Consider the following 18,360-nt stretch of genomic DNA (forward strand, 5'->3'; position numbering starts at 1 on the left):
TGTGTGTGTGTGTGTGTGTGGTGTGTGTGTGTGTGTGTGTGTGTGTGTGTGTGTGTGTGTGTGTGTGTGCAACAGTACATGCAGTATCTATGACCATGTATTGCATCTCTGTGGTGGATCTGTTGCTCTGAATGTGTATAAATGAATGGGCACATTGTTCCAGTTGGCGTGTCAATTGATTGATGGCAGTATCTTCTGTAATTCAATTGAATTCAATTTTATTTGTATATTGCCAAATCATAACATACATTATCTCACTGCACTTTACAGGGGAAGGTCAAGACCTTACTTTATTACAGAGAGAGACCCAACAGGACACAGAGAGAGGCTGGTCTTAAGTTTGGTTCTGTATTGTTATTACTGTATGATTGTGTCAATGCACGACTACCATGGAAATTTGGGACCATTATGGACATAAATTGTGTTAAATTTCATAATTAATGTTAATTAATGTAGTTTGATCTGTAATATTTGGTTTGTGTTTCATGGTATTAGATAGTTTTCTGTTTAATATAATTTTTTTTCTTCTCATGTATTTGTCCCGTACTCTAGTGAGTCTGTGTTCTCGTTAGCGTGGCTCTGGCGATGTCTGTCACTTTGGTCCAGCCTGAAACCGCGAGCCATGAGTTTGTGCAGATATTCATGGTCCCCAGATTAAGAATCGTGACTTTTTCTTTTAAAAACCCTGGCTTTTCTTCTGGTGTCACCATGAGGTTGTTGGTTTGATTATGAAATGTCTTGAAAACTGACATGCCCTGACGCAGAGCCGCTAGCTGTAGACTCCCTCATTTAGATATTGGTACATTTGTGTCTGCTTTTGCATGTATGTTATGTATACATTATATAATTACAGAATAAACCCAAACAAAACTATTACATAATCTCGAGGCGTTGTTCTGTAGAGGGACCCTGCATCAAAATCGACCTCAAATTGATTGTGCTCATGTGGTGCATATTCCTAAATAAATTTGTCTTTGATCAAATTACTACAAACACACAGCAAACCTGGGGTCAGGTGGTATTTCAGCAAAGGAGTAATAGTTGGTTTCTGGTGCTCTAGGCAAAATATAATTAAGCTGCCATGTGTAAGTGCTCTGTACCTGATTGATACTTGGAAGCAAAAGGGAGGGTATATACACAATGCACAGAGTGGGAGGAGAAGGGGGTCACTAGGAGTCCATTAGCTCAATTTTGCTGTGAGGTCGCCTATAGCAGGTTAGTCTGTATACCTGCATGTCTGGATTGCAGTGTAGACTTTTAACAGTCAGGAGTAGTAGTGAGTAAAGAGGAGAATGACAGCGAAGTAGAGATAAGCACCAGATGAGCTACAGCTCTTTGTTTGGACAGATCTCGCTGCACATTGGAGCATCCCTCTGTAAACCCCAAAATATGGACTGAGTGAGACAGTGTTACATAAACTGAAAGAGAAAGATGAAGAGTTGTGGCTGGAAAAAAACAAAACAATCACAAGAGAGGCGTATCAATTTCACTTTGTGAGTGCAAGGAGTCAGACAAAGCCCGAAGAGAAAAACAAACTTTCCGTCCAAGTGTTATAGTGAATGGAAGCGCAAAGTAAATCCAGGTTGGAAATCATCTGTAGTTGTTTCGTCCAACATGGACTGAAGGTGGGAGATGGATTGTAGCCCGTGTATGAACACACACAGAAAACACACATTCATGCTCCCTGAAAGGTGTTGTGCTTTCTATCAAAATGAGTATTTGTGTATGTCGTGCCAAGAAACCGGCCCTCTGGAAAAGACACTTCAAATCCAAGGTGTGCGTGCTTGCGTGAGATTGTGGGCACGTGCACATTTTGTATGCATGCACTCTCAAATAATGCCCCGTTTCCACATACCTACTTATCATGCACGGCTCTGCGTGCATGGGAGCGCTGACGTCACAGTGCTAATGATGATGATGATGGTGGTGTTTATTTATCTGTGGAGGTGGAAAAAGGTAGACGGTGGGTTGAATGAGCGCAGTGTCAGGGGCGGCAGAGAGCACAGCGCGAGCCAGGAAGAGCGAGGGAGAGGAGGGAGAGGAGGGAAGAGGGGTGAATAGTTCTCTGTGTGGGGAGTGAGAGAAAAGAGAGAGCCTCTTGTGGTATGTTTACATGTCAATGTGGTTCCTCGTCTGATTGATCATATCTGTGTGTTTGTGGGTCCGAGTGTGTGTATGTGCATGTGGGTTTCCACATGCTATAATTTAAGTCTAACCATTATGTCAATTATGTATTAAGTGCCATACAATGATATGTTACTGCAAGTAATTTCATTTAGTAAGTGTTTGGACACTATAAGTAATGTCAGGCCTATGCTAAGAGAGGGGTGGGTGTTGAAAGGTTTGCTCCTGGTTATTCCACAATTGTAATTTATCATGGCATACACCTACAAACCACACTCCATGCGGGCTTGGCTGGATGCTGCATTGGACTGAGAGACACCAGTGGAGGTTTGTTTCATAAGAGCATGAAGCAAATCTGATGAGCTTAATGGAAATTAAAGGTAACCGCAGGTAATAGCTCCACAATTACCCAACTGTATTTACCCAACTGTGGTTTGTTTGTATGCTTAATCCATGCCGTCGTGGATTGCACCAGCCACTACAATGCATCATCATCCGCCATAATCAATCTACTTAATTGGACATGTGTTGATAGGAGGGTGTTATCAGGAAACAAGCCATCACCAGCAGACACACACTGCTCTGCTTTGAAGCATGGTTCAAATAATGTGGGAACAATTGCTGCGAGTCCTATAAGCACAAGATCTGAGTGTTTCCTGAGTTTAAAGCCACTGAGGAGCTGGTGAAATCAGGCTGGTTCTCATTATTTAACAGGCAAAGAGGGGCAGGGACGGAGGGGAAGACGGATGGAAGGATAGAAAGAGCCAAACAGAATGCAGAGATCACAGAATGGTCAATTTGTTTTTCGCCTTAAGGAGGAAATTGTTTGGTCACGTAGTGGAAAATCTGACATGATAATAGGAGGCAGGAATTATGGGAAAAGTGATGAGGGTGATTAAAAAGGAGGCAGGCAGCCACAGACAAAACACACACTCTGACATACACAAACAAACATGCATACTTAAAAGAGGGTGTTTAGGGAAGATTGTGCCTCTTCTCCTGTTACAGTCAATGAAACTTTAAGTGTGTCAGTCACTATAGTGTAACTGTGAGGTGTCGGGTTAGTGCCCTCCGCAGAGAGAGTGGGAGTGTCTCTGCATGTGTGTGTGTGTGTGTGTGTGTGTGTGTACGTAAAGACATGCGTGCACATCGACCTATGTCCGTCTGTTTAATGAGACCGTCTCATGTAAATTGAGTCCTACCACCTGATTGAGCTCCTGGGTGTCACTAAGGGTGCTCATCTAGAGTAACTTTGTTAAACCATGTCTAGACACACACACACACACACACACACACACACACACACACACACACACACATATTGTGCGAGTAGTGGTAACATCATGATCAATTGTCAGCAGATAACATACTTTAGCTTCACATCAAAGAGGTGTGATGGTGCCAGTGTGGAGTGTGTGCTGTAGTGTGACTGTGTTCCCATAGCTTCTCAAGGAGTGTGACCCTACAAGTTCCCAGGGTGAGGAGACTGAACAGACTGTGGAAAACCAGCAACAATTTGACCATTCATGCCATAGAAAGATCTCGGTGTACCAGCTTTTTTATTTTTTTTATTTTTTTTTCTATACTCTTTTCTCCAGAGGTGTCATTTCAATTTCAGGAGTTTGGGATGTTGGAACAAACAGTTTTGTGTCCTGCAGAGCGGCATAACAGACGTTGCATAAGTCAAGGATACTGGCAACACAACATGGCAGTGCGAGCTCTGTCTCCTCCTCCCTCTGCTCCTGCTCAGTCTGGGCTCATGTGTTTATGATGACAGGGCTGTGACAGGGCAGTAATGACACTGCATCATCTGGCCAAATGGGAGGAATGACAAGTTTCAGTGACTGACTGTGGATTAGCTGTTCTCTCTCCCACTTCCTTCCTGCTGTGAAGGCCACAGTCCTGTAAAGCAGTAAACATCAGCTCTCCCTTCACCGTCACAAATAACAGAAGTATATCATAGTTGAATCTATACGTTGCCGTGTTAGAAACTGCAGCCCTCACTAGAAAGTAAACCATCCCTCAGTGGCCCCCGTCCTTCCTTGCTCTTCAGCGGATGTCTTGAGTACAATAGGTCATGTAGCATAGAGAGTAGCATAAACAACCCAGCCCGACTCATAGGATCATATGTTAGCCATCATGCAGGCAATTAGCCTGTTATAAATACAAATCATGTTATTCACCACATTTTCTCAGGACTTTAGAAATCCTAAAGCGGAGCGTGGCGTCCAAGTAAAACCCTGGGTCTCGATTAACTTTTTATGGGCGTGTGCAGCATTGAATGGATGCGAACAAGGGTGTTAAGAGACAAAGAAGAGTTATATTTAGGATGCACTCTTTGTGAGTCCGCCGTAAATCGTCTAGCGGAACAGAGCGGGGATTAGGGCTGATTTCTCTACTATATTTCCACGGAAAAAGAGCCAGTGATGCAGGGAGTTGACAGGGTATGAGAGGCGTCAGAGCTTGGGTTTTATGATTGTCCTGACTTGCTGCCATTTAGTGTCACTCCACACTCTGTTTTTCTCCAGCATTTTTACTTCCACCTACCTCCTGGAAGAACCCCCTCCTGGGTTTTTTTTTTTTTTTTACCCCCCCCCTGTGCTGTCTCTCCTGAACCAAAATCTTATAAAAATCACCTTTGGAGGAAACACGTAAACACATAGCTTGTGTTAGGATTCTTTCCACGATTTGGCGCAATCATTTAATAGTTGATATTTTAATGCTGACACACAAGGAGAGTGTAGGAGAAATGTTTTTTGGCTTGTAGTTAGCTGAAATAAGCCAGAACACCACGCAGTAAGTACCGTGCAGAATCAGCGTGACCTTATTCTGCTAAAGTTAGTGCAGGGGCCGAGATCTGGCAGAACAGATAAGCGCTTTATCCTGCGCACAGACTAAACTCTTAACACTAGAGCTTTCAAGACGCTGCAACATACAACAATTGCTTGGTCAAATTACAGAATGAGGTCACAGAAAAATCTGAAAAATGAAGCCATATGTTGAACACAGCCTATCTTCAGCCGTGCTCTGTGCATTGTTTTTCTAAGATTAGGCAATAGGATGATAGGAAGCCATGGATAAGACCGGTGGAGGAGCTTTGAAGTGGGTAAGGGGAAGGGGCCGCGCAGGTATGTGCACTTGAAGGGTTGCTGAAAGAAACATCAGGTCAGCAGCAGTGAAAGAATGTGAGAAAGAAATATAGCGCAAGTGCTGAACCCTCACCCTCTGAGCCAATAACAACAGTGTGTTTCTTGAGGATGTGAATGTTAAAATCATACATTTCAGAAGCCAGTCTGTGTATCGGTTTATAAAAGACATATAAGGGCAAAACACTACATGTCATAATACCTGCTTCTGCCTGTTATTCCACCTTCATTCCTTCACGCTTCTCCCAGCTGTTCCGTAAGATACCATCAAAAGCAGGATAAAAGTTAGAAATGAAAGTAGAACTCTGATGCCATTTTAATATCGTGGCTTGAATTTTCAAGAAGAGAAGAGAAATACATCCAAAGTGATGAAACCTAATAGTAGCGCATCAGTGGAAAACAGCCGGAGGCACGGGGTGCTTACTGTTCCATTCCCTCCGGCTTTACCTAAAGACTGAGGTAACTGGAGCTACTCAAAGATGGCAAGATAAAAGAGAATATGGAAGCTGGGTCACTGCTAGACTGTCTTTTCATATCGTCCTTGTCTCAGGAGGATTTGCAGCGGGTCACATCAGGTATGTCACTCATTAGCCTGCCCTGGGGCCAGATGTGTTCTCCCTGCTAGTTAAACTCGCACTGTGCTTCCTGTCTTCAGCCTCCCAGCTGATTCACCATGATTGAGCACGCCACAGATTCACTGCTGCAGCCACCAGTTACATTCCTCTGCAAGTGGAGAAGGCAGTACACACACTTGCACTGTCATTAGTGCATATTCAATACAACTTTGTACTAACATAACATGAGCATAATCTGCCACAGAACCTCAGACACCTCCTTCAAATTTCATTCAGGAACCAGGCGGCATTTATAAAAAGCAACACAGACGAGAATCCCGCCGAACTGCCACAGTGAGCAGAGAAATATAATCAAAGCTGTGTTTTCTGGTGGATTTGCAGAAGTCTGTTTTCATCAAATCTCTTTAGAAATGCTTCACCAGACGAGAGTCGGGACACAGACACTTAAGACATGGGCAGGGGGTGGGTCACAGCAGATAGAAATCAGGAAATAGCGCCAGATTATATGAGACAGCGAAAAGGGAGTGACTCACGTAAAATGCATGAGCCATTTCTTTTTGCAGCTACTGTTAAGTCAAAGTTATGGGCAATGGTAGAAAGGATTTAGCTTAAGGGCAATAAAAAGATACAAAAATTAAATCTCAAATTTGTCATTTTTGGGAGTTTTAGAGGGATTGCACATGTCTTTTAGCATGACATATTCACTCTCTTGATAGCATGTGTCTGGCAACAGGTGGGAGATGGTCCTGGCCAGCTCGAGAAGATCGCTCATGGTGCGCACAGCGCTGCCTCACTGGAGATTTATTAGATTAAACTAAGTGAGTGTCGCTGGGAAATATTCTTTGTTTTGGCAACCAAGAGAACACACTGTTTTTAAACTGGTGAACACAGAGCTGGAAAGTGGGGGGTTGCTGAATTGTCAAAGTGCCAAGATGCTCCAATTTCAGGGGAGCAGAGTTGTAATGACATCAGGGCAGTGTAATGCAGGTTGTCATGAGCGCAGCATGCTTGCCTTGATGTAATGTAACTCTGGAAGTACCCCCTGAACTCACTGCAAGGGCACAGACAGTGAAACACTGAATAGCTTTAGAAATATAGAGATCAAAAGGGAGAGAGAGCACGAAAGACTGAAAACCAGAGAGAGAGGGTGCAGGGGAAGTATTGGCAAGAATGGAAGACAGGTTTCAGATGGAAAATAAAGCATGTCAATAGCCAGTCAATCACTGCTTTTATGTCTCCTTCTCCCCCTCCTTTCTCTCCAGTGTAAATATGGCCAAAGTGCTGCAGTGATCCCAACTGTTTCCCTCTGATGAGAGACACATATCAACGTTCTCAGAAAACCCAGCTCACAGCACAAGCCCACTAATATATCATAAACATAAAACCAAACAGAAATAGCTCACAGGCTCCCCTCACTCTCACTCTGCCAAGAGGCTTTCAGTGCCGAGGAGAGGGGGAAAAAACTGCGTAAGGTGGTTGAGGGAAAGTGAGCAAGACAGACAGGTTCCTATTTAGACACAATGCAATAAAGCACCCCACACACACGCCAATCCCCCCCCCCCCCCCCCCCCCCCCATGCAACATTTAACCACACTGGACCACTGACAGTGCAGAATACCGGGGCAGGGCCGTGGAAAGGGCTCGCTGCTGCAGCACAGGTGGAATCAGTTTCTCTGTCATGGCTGCAGTAAAAGCATATAAAGATTTGCAAAAATATATAGGACATATACACGCATATAATCATATTCTTACCAGCATGCACATGCACTTTCACAATTAGCTACGCCTGTAGCTTCACATTTCCTCCCATGGGGATAGAATAGAAAGTACTTTGGACACATTTCTTTTACAAGGCACAAGTTGAGCTGAAGTCACGTACAACAAATGTGTGTGTTTCTTTTCAACTGAGCAACTATGTTTTGAGTATGAGCTCAGAGTGGGGAGCCCCTGGTATGTACAGGGGGCTTGAAGGGGTATTGGGGTGGCCTGATTAGTCAGGTCAGAGAGCCTGTCTGACTGCATGACCCAGGTTCAAGCACCACGTTGGCCTGCACATTCTCACTGGATGAGTCCTTGTGCAAGATGGCGCAACAGCAGAAGTTGAAGGACTCTGCTCTGCAGGTGGACCAGCAATGACTCCTCAATTAGGAATAGTTGAGCAACCAGAACAGAATAGGGAAAAACAGACATTTTCTGATGGGACCACTAAAGCGTCAGATAAGCATTTTATGATCTCACTCGGTGGTATCCCACTGGTGTTAAAAAAATAAATAAATAAAACAAAATAAATTGTGCAGCTCCTGATAAAGAGGCAGCCAAGAGTCTGATGTTTTATTGGCTGCTTTCATTTTGAAAGATAAGGTGGTGATGAAGTGCTTCAACAGCTAACTGTGCCGTGAACTCCCTGGTTGTGAAAATATATCACCTATAGTATATCATACTGTTCTTTCTCCAACTCCCAACCAGACCGTTGCCATCCTTCCCGCCATTGATAAGCCCGTTACCCTGGCTGTCCCCCTTGTCCTCCAGCCACGTCCACACAACTCTCTCCACTGCCATTCCCCTGCATGCATTCTCTTTGACCTCCTTTCTACATCCTTTTCTGCCAAGCAAACTTCATCAATAACTTCTCCCAACTACCCGTTCATAATTCTTCTCTGATTAGGTCTGTCACTGCTGAGGAAGACACTGGAAGTCCCTGTGAAGAGAAAGTCAAGAGGATATACAGAGAGCCCAAAACACACACATCCAGGCCCAAGTAATGGAGAATTGTTGACCGTTGACGTAGCTTAATGTAGCTAAGCCATAGCTGTGGGGGGAAAAAAGCCCCATTAACAGAGAGGAGAGCTGGCTGACTGGATGCAGCTGTGCTCGGCAGAGACTGATCAGAGGGAAGTTGATTGATTACAATCACCTGCACTGCGTAGCATAGCAGAGCTGATCAGCATAGGAGAGAGGAGCATGTTCATAAGTAATGGAAATGACCTGTTGGATCTTGGATTACACTGCACTAATTGTGTGTGTGTGTGTGTGTGTGTGTGTGTGCGTGTGTGTGTGTAAGAAATAGTGGCAGAGAGAGAAAGAATGAGAAGGGAGGACTCTGGAAATCATCAGGAGCAACTTAGAGCAGAATTATGACCAATAAAAAAAGCAGTTTTCATATCATATCTTGTGGTTAGACACAATCCTCACAGATTAGCATGTCTTAGAAAAGGCGGAAGAAAAATATTAAAGGTGGTGTTTGCAAGAGACATTAGTAGAGCAAAAAAAAAACAGCAAAAAAAAAAGGGCTGGTTCTTGGTGAGTGCTACAAACAGCACATCTGTATGGGTCTACATGATATAACAAAAGTCTCTCACAGAGTCTCCCTTCATCAACCTGATCAGTCAAGTGTGCGCAGTTATATCCAGTGGTGCCTTACCATGCAGAGGGTTTGGGTTTAATATGTCCAGCAAAGGTTTGAGATCTGTGCGTCCGCCTCCACCCCGCTACGACAGAGATGAGTAAAATTTAGTTTGTGATGCTCGCAGTATCAAACAATTACATTATGTTTGACAGCAACATCTTTTTTCAGAGACAGAATCCATATTTACTCAGAGACACTGGATTACTGAAATGACAAGCACGTGACGAATTTTCCAAATGTAATTTTTCAGTGCTGAGAGAACCACAAACATGATTCCACTCACCCACTTTGTACTGGGATGGCAGCTCAAACCTCATTTTTTATTTTATTTTAAGTGAACAGATCCTTTAAAGGCAGCTCTAAAAGCAGTCAAAAAAAAAATGCACAGCGGGCTGGGCCCCTTCACAAGTTTATACAGGGAGTGAATGGTGGCCCATAAAGGTCAAGTGGCCAGCGGTTTGTTGCAACATCTCCCTCTCTCTCACCACAAACGTCTGACCATCTGCCTCATGGCACAGCTCCAGCAGAGGCTCGTGGGGGGGGGGGGGTTATAGCTCAATCTACAGTGATGTGAGGTACAGTGAGGTAAACAGCCCGAGTGGAGTTCGATGATGAGAAAAAGCTGGCCTGGAGTGAGGAACCTCTTACATAAAGTATCACAAAAAAGACTGAGTCTAAATGAAATCCAGCGAAGACATTTACCAGCCAGCTCGCTGTCTCTGCAGAGTGAATAACTGACATGAGTGGAGAGGGAGTAGAAAGGTTAAAAACTGCCAATTGGCAGAGGCCAAGATACACATGTAGTAATTCCCTGCACATTTCACACACTACGGACTGTATGATTGCTGATTCCCTAGGACAACTACATCTAAAAAAAGAAGGGGTCTGTTCACAGAGGATTTCTCTCCTCGATATGCAAATGTTCAAACAGATGGAACAGTCAGTAACTTTCCCACAGAAGTGGACACATGATAAATTGGCCATTTCCATTACAATGGGATTTGCCCCTATGACCGCGGACCCTATTGGCGAAAGAGAGGCGGACTGGGATTGTTTGTACAGTATATGTGAACAGGAGGTCACTGCTGAATGATGTGCCATAATAACATCTATCTGCTGCTCCTCCTCCTGCGTCTCCTGGCTCATGGGACCAGGGCACTTTTTGTCAATAAGACTGTGTGGTCAGAGTCTCTAAAACAAACAACAACAAAAAAAACACTAGAAAAAAAAAAATTAAAAAATGGCTTGGTTTTATAGTAAATAAAATAATTTGATAATTTGAGTGGAAAGCCAGAATCCTTCTCGTTTGTCTTAGAAACACACACACTGAAGCCAAGAGCTTGATTCCTAGAAATCACATGAAAAAAACAAGAATTTTCTTGATGTCCCCACTTATGTGGAACAATATGGCTGTCACAGATTCCTACATCGCCAGTGTCTCTGCAGCTTCCTCACGGTGCAGTCAGTGCAGGAACAACATGAATATATAGTGACCCAGAGCGGCTACATACATTCTGCATTTTGTTCTTTGTCAGACGGTGTACATATCTGAGCACACATGCAAACAGCTGTGCACTTTTTGCTCCAAGTTAGTGATTGGGAGCTCCAGTGAGTGGTGTTGCCACCTAGTGATGAAATGAGAAACAGCAGCTTATCATCCAACCTTGTAAGATGCTGATGAGGCGTGAAATTGTAAAACAAACGGAAGGATCAGTGAGCTTTTTCTTATTTGGAGCAAAAATAATCCTTATCCCCAGCAGGAGGTCAGACAAGAGCTTCTTTTCTTTGAAGCAGAGCCAAAGAATTGAGACTTATTTTAAATGATCTTAGCAATAAGAAGTTCCTGATTTACAAAGGACATACACACTAAGTTGGCAGTTTAGGTAAACCTGGCTAAAACTAATGCAGTCTAATACAAGAGTCCTACAATGAATCCTACCTACTATTCAGTTTTTGTTGAGACTGTTTTAAAGAGATGTTGATTCAACTTCATGATCATTTTAGAGGATGTAGTTAGTGATGCTGTTGATCCATGCGGCTTTATACCGAAGGTTTTTCTGTTATTTAGACTGCCCTCAACGCTATAACTGAGGTGGACAAAATAACAGAAACAACTGTCAGTGTAACAGTACAATTCAACAACAGCACAAACTGCAGCCTCCAAAATAACCATACAGTTAAATCAACACCTCTGAAAGTTTCAATGAAAACTGAACATTAAAACCTTCATGAGGTAGAATTTATTGCAGGACTCTCGTATTATACTGCATTAGTTTTAGTTAGGTGCACCCAAGTGTATTCATAGCTTGAAAATGTATTTACTTAAGCTTTAAAACTCAATTGAGAAATGTTTCAAATCCAAACTTCTGTCCAAAAAGATCAACTTGAGATTATGTCTTTATTGATAATATTTAAGTTATACAGCATATACTGCCCACCCCAGACATGGTAAACCCGTCTTTTCATATCATACTTTAAACGCTCTTGCCAGGTTAGCTTGTAAGACAACAGGGATATATGCCCTGTGGCATATTCCACACTTATTATGGCACGAGCATAACAGTTCAGCTTTGACAGCAGTTACTTGATGTTCACCTCCTCTGATGATACAGTATAAGTGAAAACACTACATCACCATTTTTCAAATACAGTTAATATGATGTGAATATACAGGACAGTTCAGAATATAATATGCAATTTGACAAAATGACGAAAGGAAATATTAAGGCGTGAAATGAACATTGTACATTTTGGTCAACTGAAAGAAGCTGTAAGATTATCTTAAGTTGTAAAATAAATAACGATCCACAGTGAATGGGTATAAGATGAGTTTGTACAAAGACAGGGTACATAGTGTATGCTCATGCTAAGATATTTCTGAGCCTATCGTGTGTTTGGGGATTGATACTGTGTGTTTCATAACTATTTGTTAGAACATAGATTTTCAGCTGAATGAACCTAATGAACTAAGGAAATATAATCTATTCTTATTGTAGGATTTATCATCTAATAGGAGTGATAATTAAATCTTATCAAAGGTAAACCGTTTTAACAACAGTCCAGTGCAGGTCATTTTTATATGTGAAACACACAGGTGTTGATAAAAGGTCGTTTGTACAGTGAACATTGTCAGTAAGCCTTGTGAACAAGAAAAAACAGGAACCATTGTGATGTCAGCGATAAAGACCGGACGCTATGGAAACAGACATGCATGGACATCCTTCTCTCATACTGTACACCTGTTCCACATATAGACACCTGTTCAAACTCACACCTCTGATGAGTGTGTGTGTGTGTGTGTGTCTGTGTGTGTGTGTGTGTGCGTGCGTGCGTGCGTGCGTGCGTGCGTGTGTGCATGGCGGCCTCAGGGGTGGTTTAGAGCTCTGATGTGAGCTGCCCTTTACTCTGGATGAATCTCATGATGGACTGGACCACCTCTGACGTGGTGCCCTGACCACCGATATCAGCTGTGTGCAACTGCGAGAGAGAAAAAAGTTAACACATTACCATATACCATTAAAATTTAGCCTTCTGCCACAGTTTGTATTTGTATGGCTGCTTTGTGTCTTTCAAATTACATTTTTTTGAATGCTGCTTTGTGTCAAATGTAATGTGATGTCCTCTGGTAAACATGCCACATCTGCCACCAGGGCCTCTGAGCCTAGACATAGCAGTGACACAAATGAGGGTAAGGCCCAACCAGTGATGGAAAACTTACCCTGGTTTCATTCATGGTGGTGAGGATTGCGTTCCGGATGGAACTTGCATGATCATAAAGCCTGGAGACAGACAGGAGCATTACTTACATCACTAGTATAGCACAGTCAAAACATTACAGACGAAACCACAGGAAGGAATGAGCTGAAAGTATTTTATCTGGGAAAGCTTACTTAAGGTGGTCCAGCATCATGCAGCTAGCTAGCAGCATGGCAGTGGGGTTTGCAATGTTCCTGTCTGCAATGCTTTTCCCTGTATTCCTCGTGGCCTGAAAAATGCAGAAAAGTAGGACAAGAAAGAGATGAAACTCTGAATTATAATATATCAGAAAGACACGATTCATACATTTTCTATCCTTCAAAAACAGAGGAGACAGTGGCCTTCTAACCAAGAACTGCCAAACACTCACCGTTTCAAAGACAGCATAGTCACGACCGTAATTGGCTCCAGGCACAAGGCCAGGCCCTCCCACCAGGCCTGCACACACATTGCTCACCACGTTCCCATACAGATTGGGCATCACCATCACATCAAACTGATGGGGCTTGGACACCAGCTAAAAACACAAACAAACACAGTGGCAGGTCAATAATTGAGTTTTAGCTGCACTGACAAACTTTCCTTGAATGCATTAAAATGCTATCGACTATCACCTGCATAGTGGTGTTGTCCACAATCATGCTGTCAAATGTGATGTCTGGGTAGCCGGAGGCCACTTCTCTGCAACACTGCAGGAACAAGCCATCACCGAGCTTCCTGCAGGGAGCAGAAAGGTCACAATCAACATCTGCAGCACAAACAAACTTGCGAGATGATGTCAGACTCGGGAGGCCAGACAGCTCCTGTAGGACGCAGTAGCCACAAAATTACTCACATGATGTTGGCCTTGTGTACGGCCGTGACCCTACGACGACCTTTCTCCCTGGCCAGTCGGAAGGCATAGTCAGCGATCCTGAGGGAATTGTTCCTTGTGATGATCTTAAGGCTTTCCACTACCCCTGATACGCTCTAAAAGAAGACAGTGAGGAGAATAACAAATAAACGACAAAGATTCAAGTACTGAACACTACAAGAAACGAAACTAGACTAGAAAGACCAAAGTGAATATAGAAATCATACAAAGTCCATGGTCAACTGGACAAATCAGTTCTTAACTATATAGCAAGTAAACGTGTCCACATTAGGACTGGACTTTTAAAAAAAAAAGATGTTTCTATTAATTGCAATTTTTTATTTCAATGATTCAGTCAATTCTTAAAAACCCAAGTTCCAGGAAACATGTGCATCTGCAGTAAATGTTATTCAGTTCAGTTCAGTTCAGTTCAGTTCAGTTAGGGCTGTGTGGTGTGTTTTATTACGAAGTGCACAATAAGGTTATTTTAAGCTAAAGATTAATGTAGAAGATATCTGACAACATGAGCTGTCTTGAGTCATGACTGTTAAAACTGTGACGTGAACAACTGTAGTCTTTGCAGATCCCCCCAGAGGACAATAAGTTAGTTTGATGTTCCCAGGATAATTTATGAGAAACGCTTTACACAACATTCGGATTTATCTCACGGAACTGATTCATCGAGACTCAAATTGAATCGAACCGATTCTCGACTTTGTGAATTGAAACTGAATCAGGAGATCAGCGTCGAAATCCAGACCTAGTCCACTGTTGTCACTGTTTCATGTTGCCGATAATTAAGAAAAAGTATATAATGTGGATTGGGCACATCTAGCCAATACTAATCTGTTTAACAAGAGCAGTATTGGTGCCAATAATGATCAAGTATATCAGATTAGCGCATGACTTAATTCTGGCCAGTGTTTTTCACTTGGTAAATAAATGCTGTATTTTTAATAGTGTGTGGACCCTACCTAACTCCCATTTCAAAAGAGAGCTCGTAGAGGGAGAAAAGAGGTCTTTAAAGAGGGAATACAAGTGTACGTTTCAGCAGACAGTAGAATAGCTTGTGTTTGTGTTCGGGCTGACCTCGTGCTCCAGACTGCTGTATTCTCCCTCTGTGTTCTCCCTGATGATCATGATGTCAATGTTCTTGTGGCGAGTCTGGACGCCGGGGAGGGACTGGCAGTGCATCACATTGGCATACAGGTCTAAGCTTGTGCTGTTGGCACACATAGAACAAGAGAGGGGGAGAAAGAGGAAAAACAATGGGTCAACTAACACCAACTGACAAAAGAAATCCTTTATCAAGGGAAGTAAATATTTCATTATAACTCTTACCGCAGGAGATTATTTCTGGATTTGACAGATGGCGGCATGGTATGTTTGGTTTCTATGTTACCTATCAGGAGAGTTAAGCAATGCCACAGTTAAATTCCTGTCATGGTCTTATTGTAAACAACTTGCTTCTCACAGGTGCGCTCTGCTTTTCATATTTTCATGCTCCTACCTTTGAGGGCAACTCCATTACGGCGGATGGCAGTGATGGCATTATTGATATCAACCTCTGTCTCCACAGCAGAGTTGACATTCACCACCTCAAAGTCCACTGGCACACAGCTGAACCTACAGCGTGATGACAAACCACATGATGAAGCAGTCCTCGCCTGTCTGTGGTCAACGCTTATGAACGAGATTTAGTGTAAGTCTAACCAACCTGAAAACCTCTCTGACATGATTGAGCAGCTCTGGACCAATTCCGTCTCCAGGTATGAGGGTCACAGTGTGTCTGCCTCCATACTTTGCAGGAGGGGGCTGTAATATTGGCATTTCACACATGAAGCAAAAGCACTGGTGGTTTTACAAATTTTAGCTCAACAAGTACAAATCACCTAAATACATATTGCTGATATATTACCATGTGTTTTAGGTCTAATGTACCAAATGAATACCACAATATGAAAACCACCTTATGGAGACAGTATTGCGTGGATCATCCATCACAGTTAGAATTTTGTTGCTTTTCTTCATCTATTTTTTGTCAGATCCATTTTTTCCACTTTTGTCACATGATGAAAATCATGAACTTGGTTTGTGGTGCTTTTACAGCTACTCAGACATTCAAATTTTGATTGTGCTGCCAAATAAAGTATTTTGTATTAAAAAATAACAGTCAAGAAAGAGATATAAAATGGCCTCTATATGTCTCCACATAACCGCTTAATAAAAATGCAACTTTGAAAAAAAAAAAAAAGATAAATAACCTGGAGTAACTGGTGAAATGGCCATTTCAAGCAATTTTCATACACTTGAAAGTTGTTTTTTATACTGTGATTGAACGAAAAGAAAATACTGGCTGGTAGGGAATCATGACAGTGATTGTATTAGTGTTATTTAGGGCTGGATAATATATCACTATTGTAGGATTTTTAAACATTTGAATCAATAACAATTTTGCTTTTAACCTAAAATTACAATGGAATAGGTCAGCTAGATATATTATTACTTGTGATATGGTTGTGATGCACAGTACAGTGCAAAGGTTTTGGGCACTTTCAATGTTTAGATTCTCATCCATCACTCAAAAGCCTCACGGAGACGTCTGATTTGCTGCTAATTTAGTCTGCAGCATGACAATAACCCAAAACATACAGCTATTGTCTAAAAGAACTATCTTCAGCAACAAGAAGAACAAAGAGTCCTGCAACAAGGTACGGCTGCCACAGAGCCCTGAACTCAACATCAAGGAGTCCGTTTGGGATTACATGAAGAGACAGACAGAAGACACTGAGACGGACTAAATCCACAGAGTCTACAAACTCTGCACAAGTGAGCCAAGAACTTGTTATTTTAAAGTTTGATTTAGTTATTTTCTGCTTACTTCAATTTGTATGAAATTAGTTGATAAATGAAAGATATTAATTGCATTGTTTTTTTTTTTAAAGCAATCTCACTTTACTTTTAGAGCCTAAACTTTTGCACCATCACTGTTTTTAAAGTAATTCACTGATTATTGTGATAATGTAACCCAGCACTAGTACAATCAAGGTACGTATATGTTGTTTATTGCACTGTATGTGAAGGCATGTGGTTCATTAGATAACAGTGTAATCTAGACACCCAGGTCATAGTTAGCTACTTACAATGTTTTCTCCCTGTTGTTGAAGATGGACAGCAAGGAAAGCAGAAGAACAAGTGTCAGTTTGATAAATGCGTAAAAGAACATGTTAAATCCAAATAGTAGCAGATACAGAGGCATTACAATCACTTCTCCCCAAAGAGGGTGGAAAAACAGATATATAACACTCCCATGTTACAGTAAAACAGATACAATAAGCACCCAACCACTTCCAAACTTTAACCCACAACCATACAGCTTGGAAATTAATAAATAAATGAATGAGTAGCAGTTATTTTTTTATGACTTCAGTATCATTATTCAATAATTCAGTGTTCAGGAGTGACAACTTCATAAAAAAATCCCATCTACTCATTCTAACAAGACTGAAACCCACACACACTGATTTACTCACAGTAAGCAAGGTCTTATTCCTGTGACTTGTCAGAGTTGTTCCAAATACCTGAAATAAAAATTAAAGAGATGGATTATGTTGATATTAGATTCAAAGGCAGGCAATGATAACGGGTCAAGGTTAGGATACATTTTGGGTCAGGTTAAGGAAAAGGAAAACACAGATGAAATCTGACAGTTGCTAATTCAGCTGTATGATATCAACCCCATGACCTTGTGTTCAAATACAATTAACGACTTTCATTTGCAGCCACACAAAAGTGCTCACAACCGATACGACAAAGGCATCAGATCACGTCTTACTTTCACCGTATTTCCAAGGCGTCCACCCCAAAAAGGAGAAATTAATTTGGACATCGAGAGCATTGCACTGTGGGAAGCCATCTTGATTTTCAAGCAGTAGTCGCGTGCACAAGGAGGAAGAGCTGTGTTCGCGCGATAGTTCACATTTTTAGTGTTTATTTATTTATTTATTTATTTATGTATGTATTTATTCATTTATGGTGTGGTGTTTGTTAAAGGCAACTTGAGTAAGGCAGACAAACATCCGTTCAACAATTAAAAAAAATGTAAGCAATGGTTAGCGCCTTGATATCGTTTAAACCGTAGTTGGCTGACCAGGGACAAGCGTCCATGTCAGCCTCTAACTTGTAAGTCCGAGTCGGAGGTATAGGTATAGGGAATTTATGTCAGAGATAATGTGCCTCACGAGGTTGAAAAGAACTACAGACATGTCAACAAACTGTTGACACAATGGCTGAAATGCCATAACACTATCAGTTACATCAAAATGTAATACATTCAACTCATTTAATAGAAGTTATAAACTGTTTGTTTCTGGTTTCACTTGGAAACGAACTGCTACAAATACGTAATACAACAGAAGTATCTAGGTTAGGCTTGTATTTCGGGCACAGCATTAGTACAAGAGGTAACCTTTTAGAACAATGCGCGAATACTCCAAAGTA

General features: G+C 41.9%; 1 protein-coding gene across 1 annotated transcript; it reads right to left on the minus strand.

The window, feature by feature from the left end:
* Nucleotides 1–11,630: 11,630 nt before the first annotated feature.
* Nucleotides 11,631–17,838, minus strand: idh3g (isocitrate dehydrogenase (NAD(+)) 3 non-catalytic subunit gamma). Its single transcript, XM_056384975.1, has 13 exons — nt 17,696–17,838; nt 17,394–17,441; nt 17,004–17,015; nt 15,578–15,675; nt 15,371–15,486; nt 15,202–15,262; nt 14,950–15,082; nt 13,843–13,976; nt 13,622–13,724; nt 13,378–13,524; nt 13,142–13,236; nt 12,970–13,030; nt 11,631–12,728 (listed from the first exon to the last, which is right to left on the minus strand). Exons 1-13 carry the CDS (start codon nt 17,774–17,776, stop codon nt 12,627–12,629), a joined length of 1,191 nt encoding a protein of 396 aa, XP_056240950.1. The 5' UTR covers nt 17,777–17,838; the 3' UTR covers nt 11,631–12,626.
* Between the last annotated feature and the right edge of the window lie 522 nt (nt 17,839–18,360).

The sequence above is a fragment of the Seriola aureovittata genome, chromosome 9 (assembly GCF_021018895.1).
Source record: "Seriola aureovittata isolate HTS-2021-v1 ecotype China chromosome 9, ASM2101889v1, whole genome shotgun sequence".
Classification (NCBI taxonomy): Eukaryota; Metazoa; Chordata; class Actinopteri; order Carangiformes; family Carangidae; genus Seriola; species Seriola aureovittata.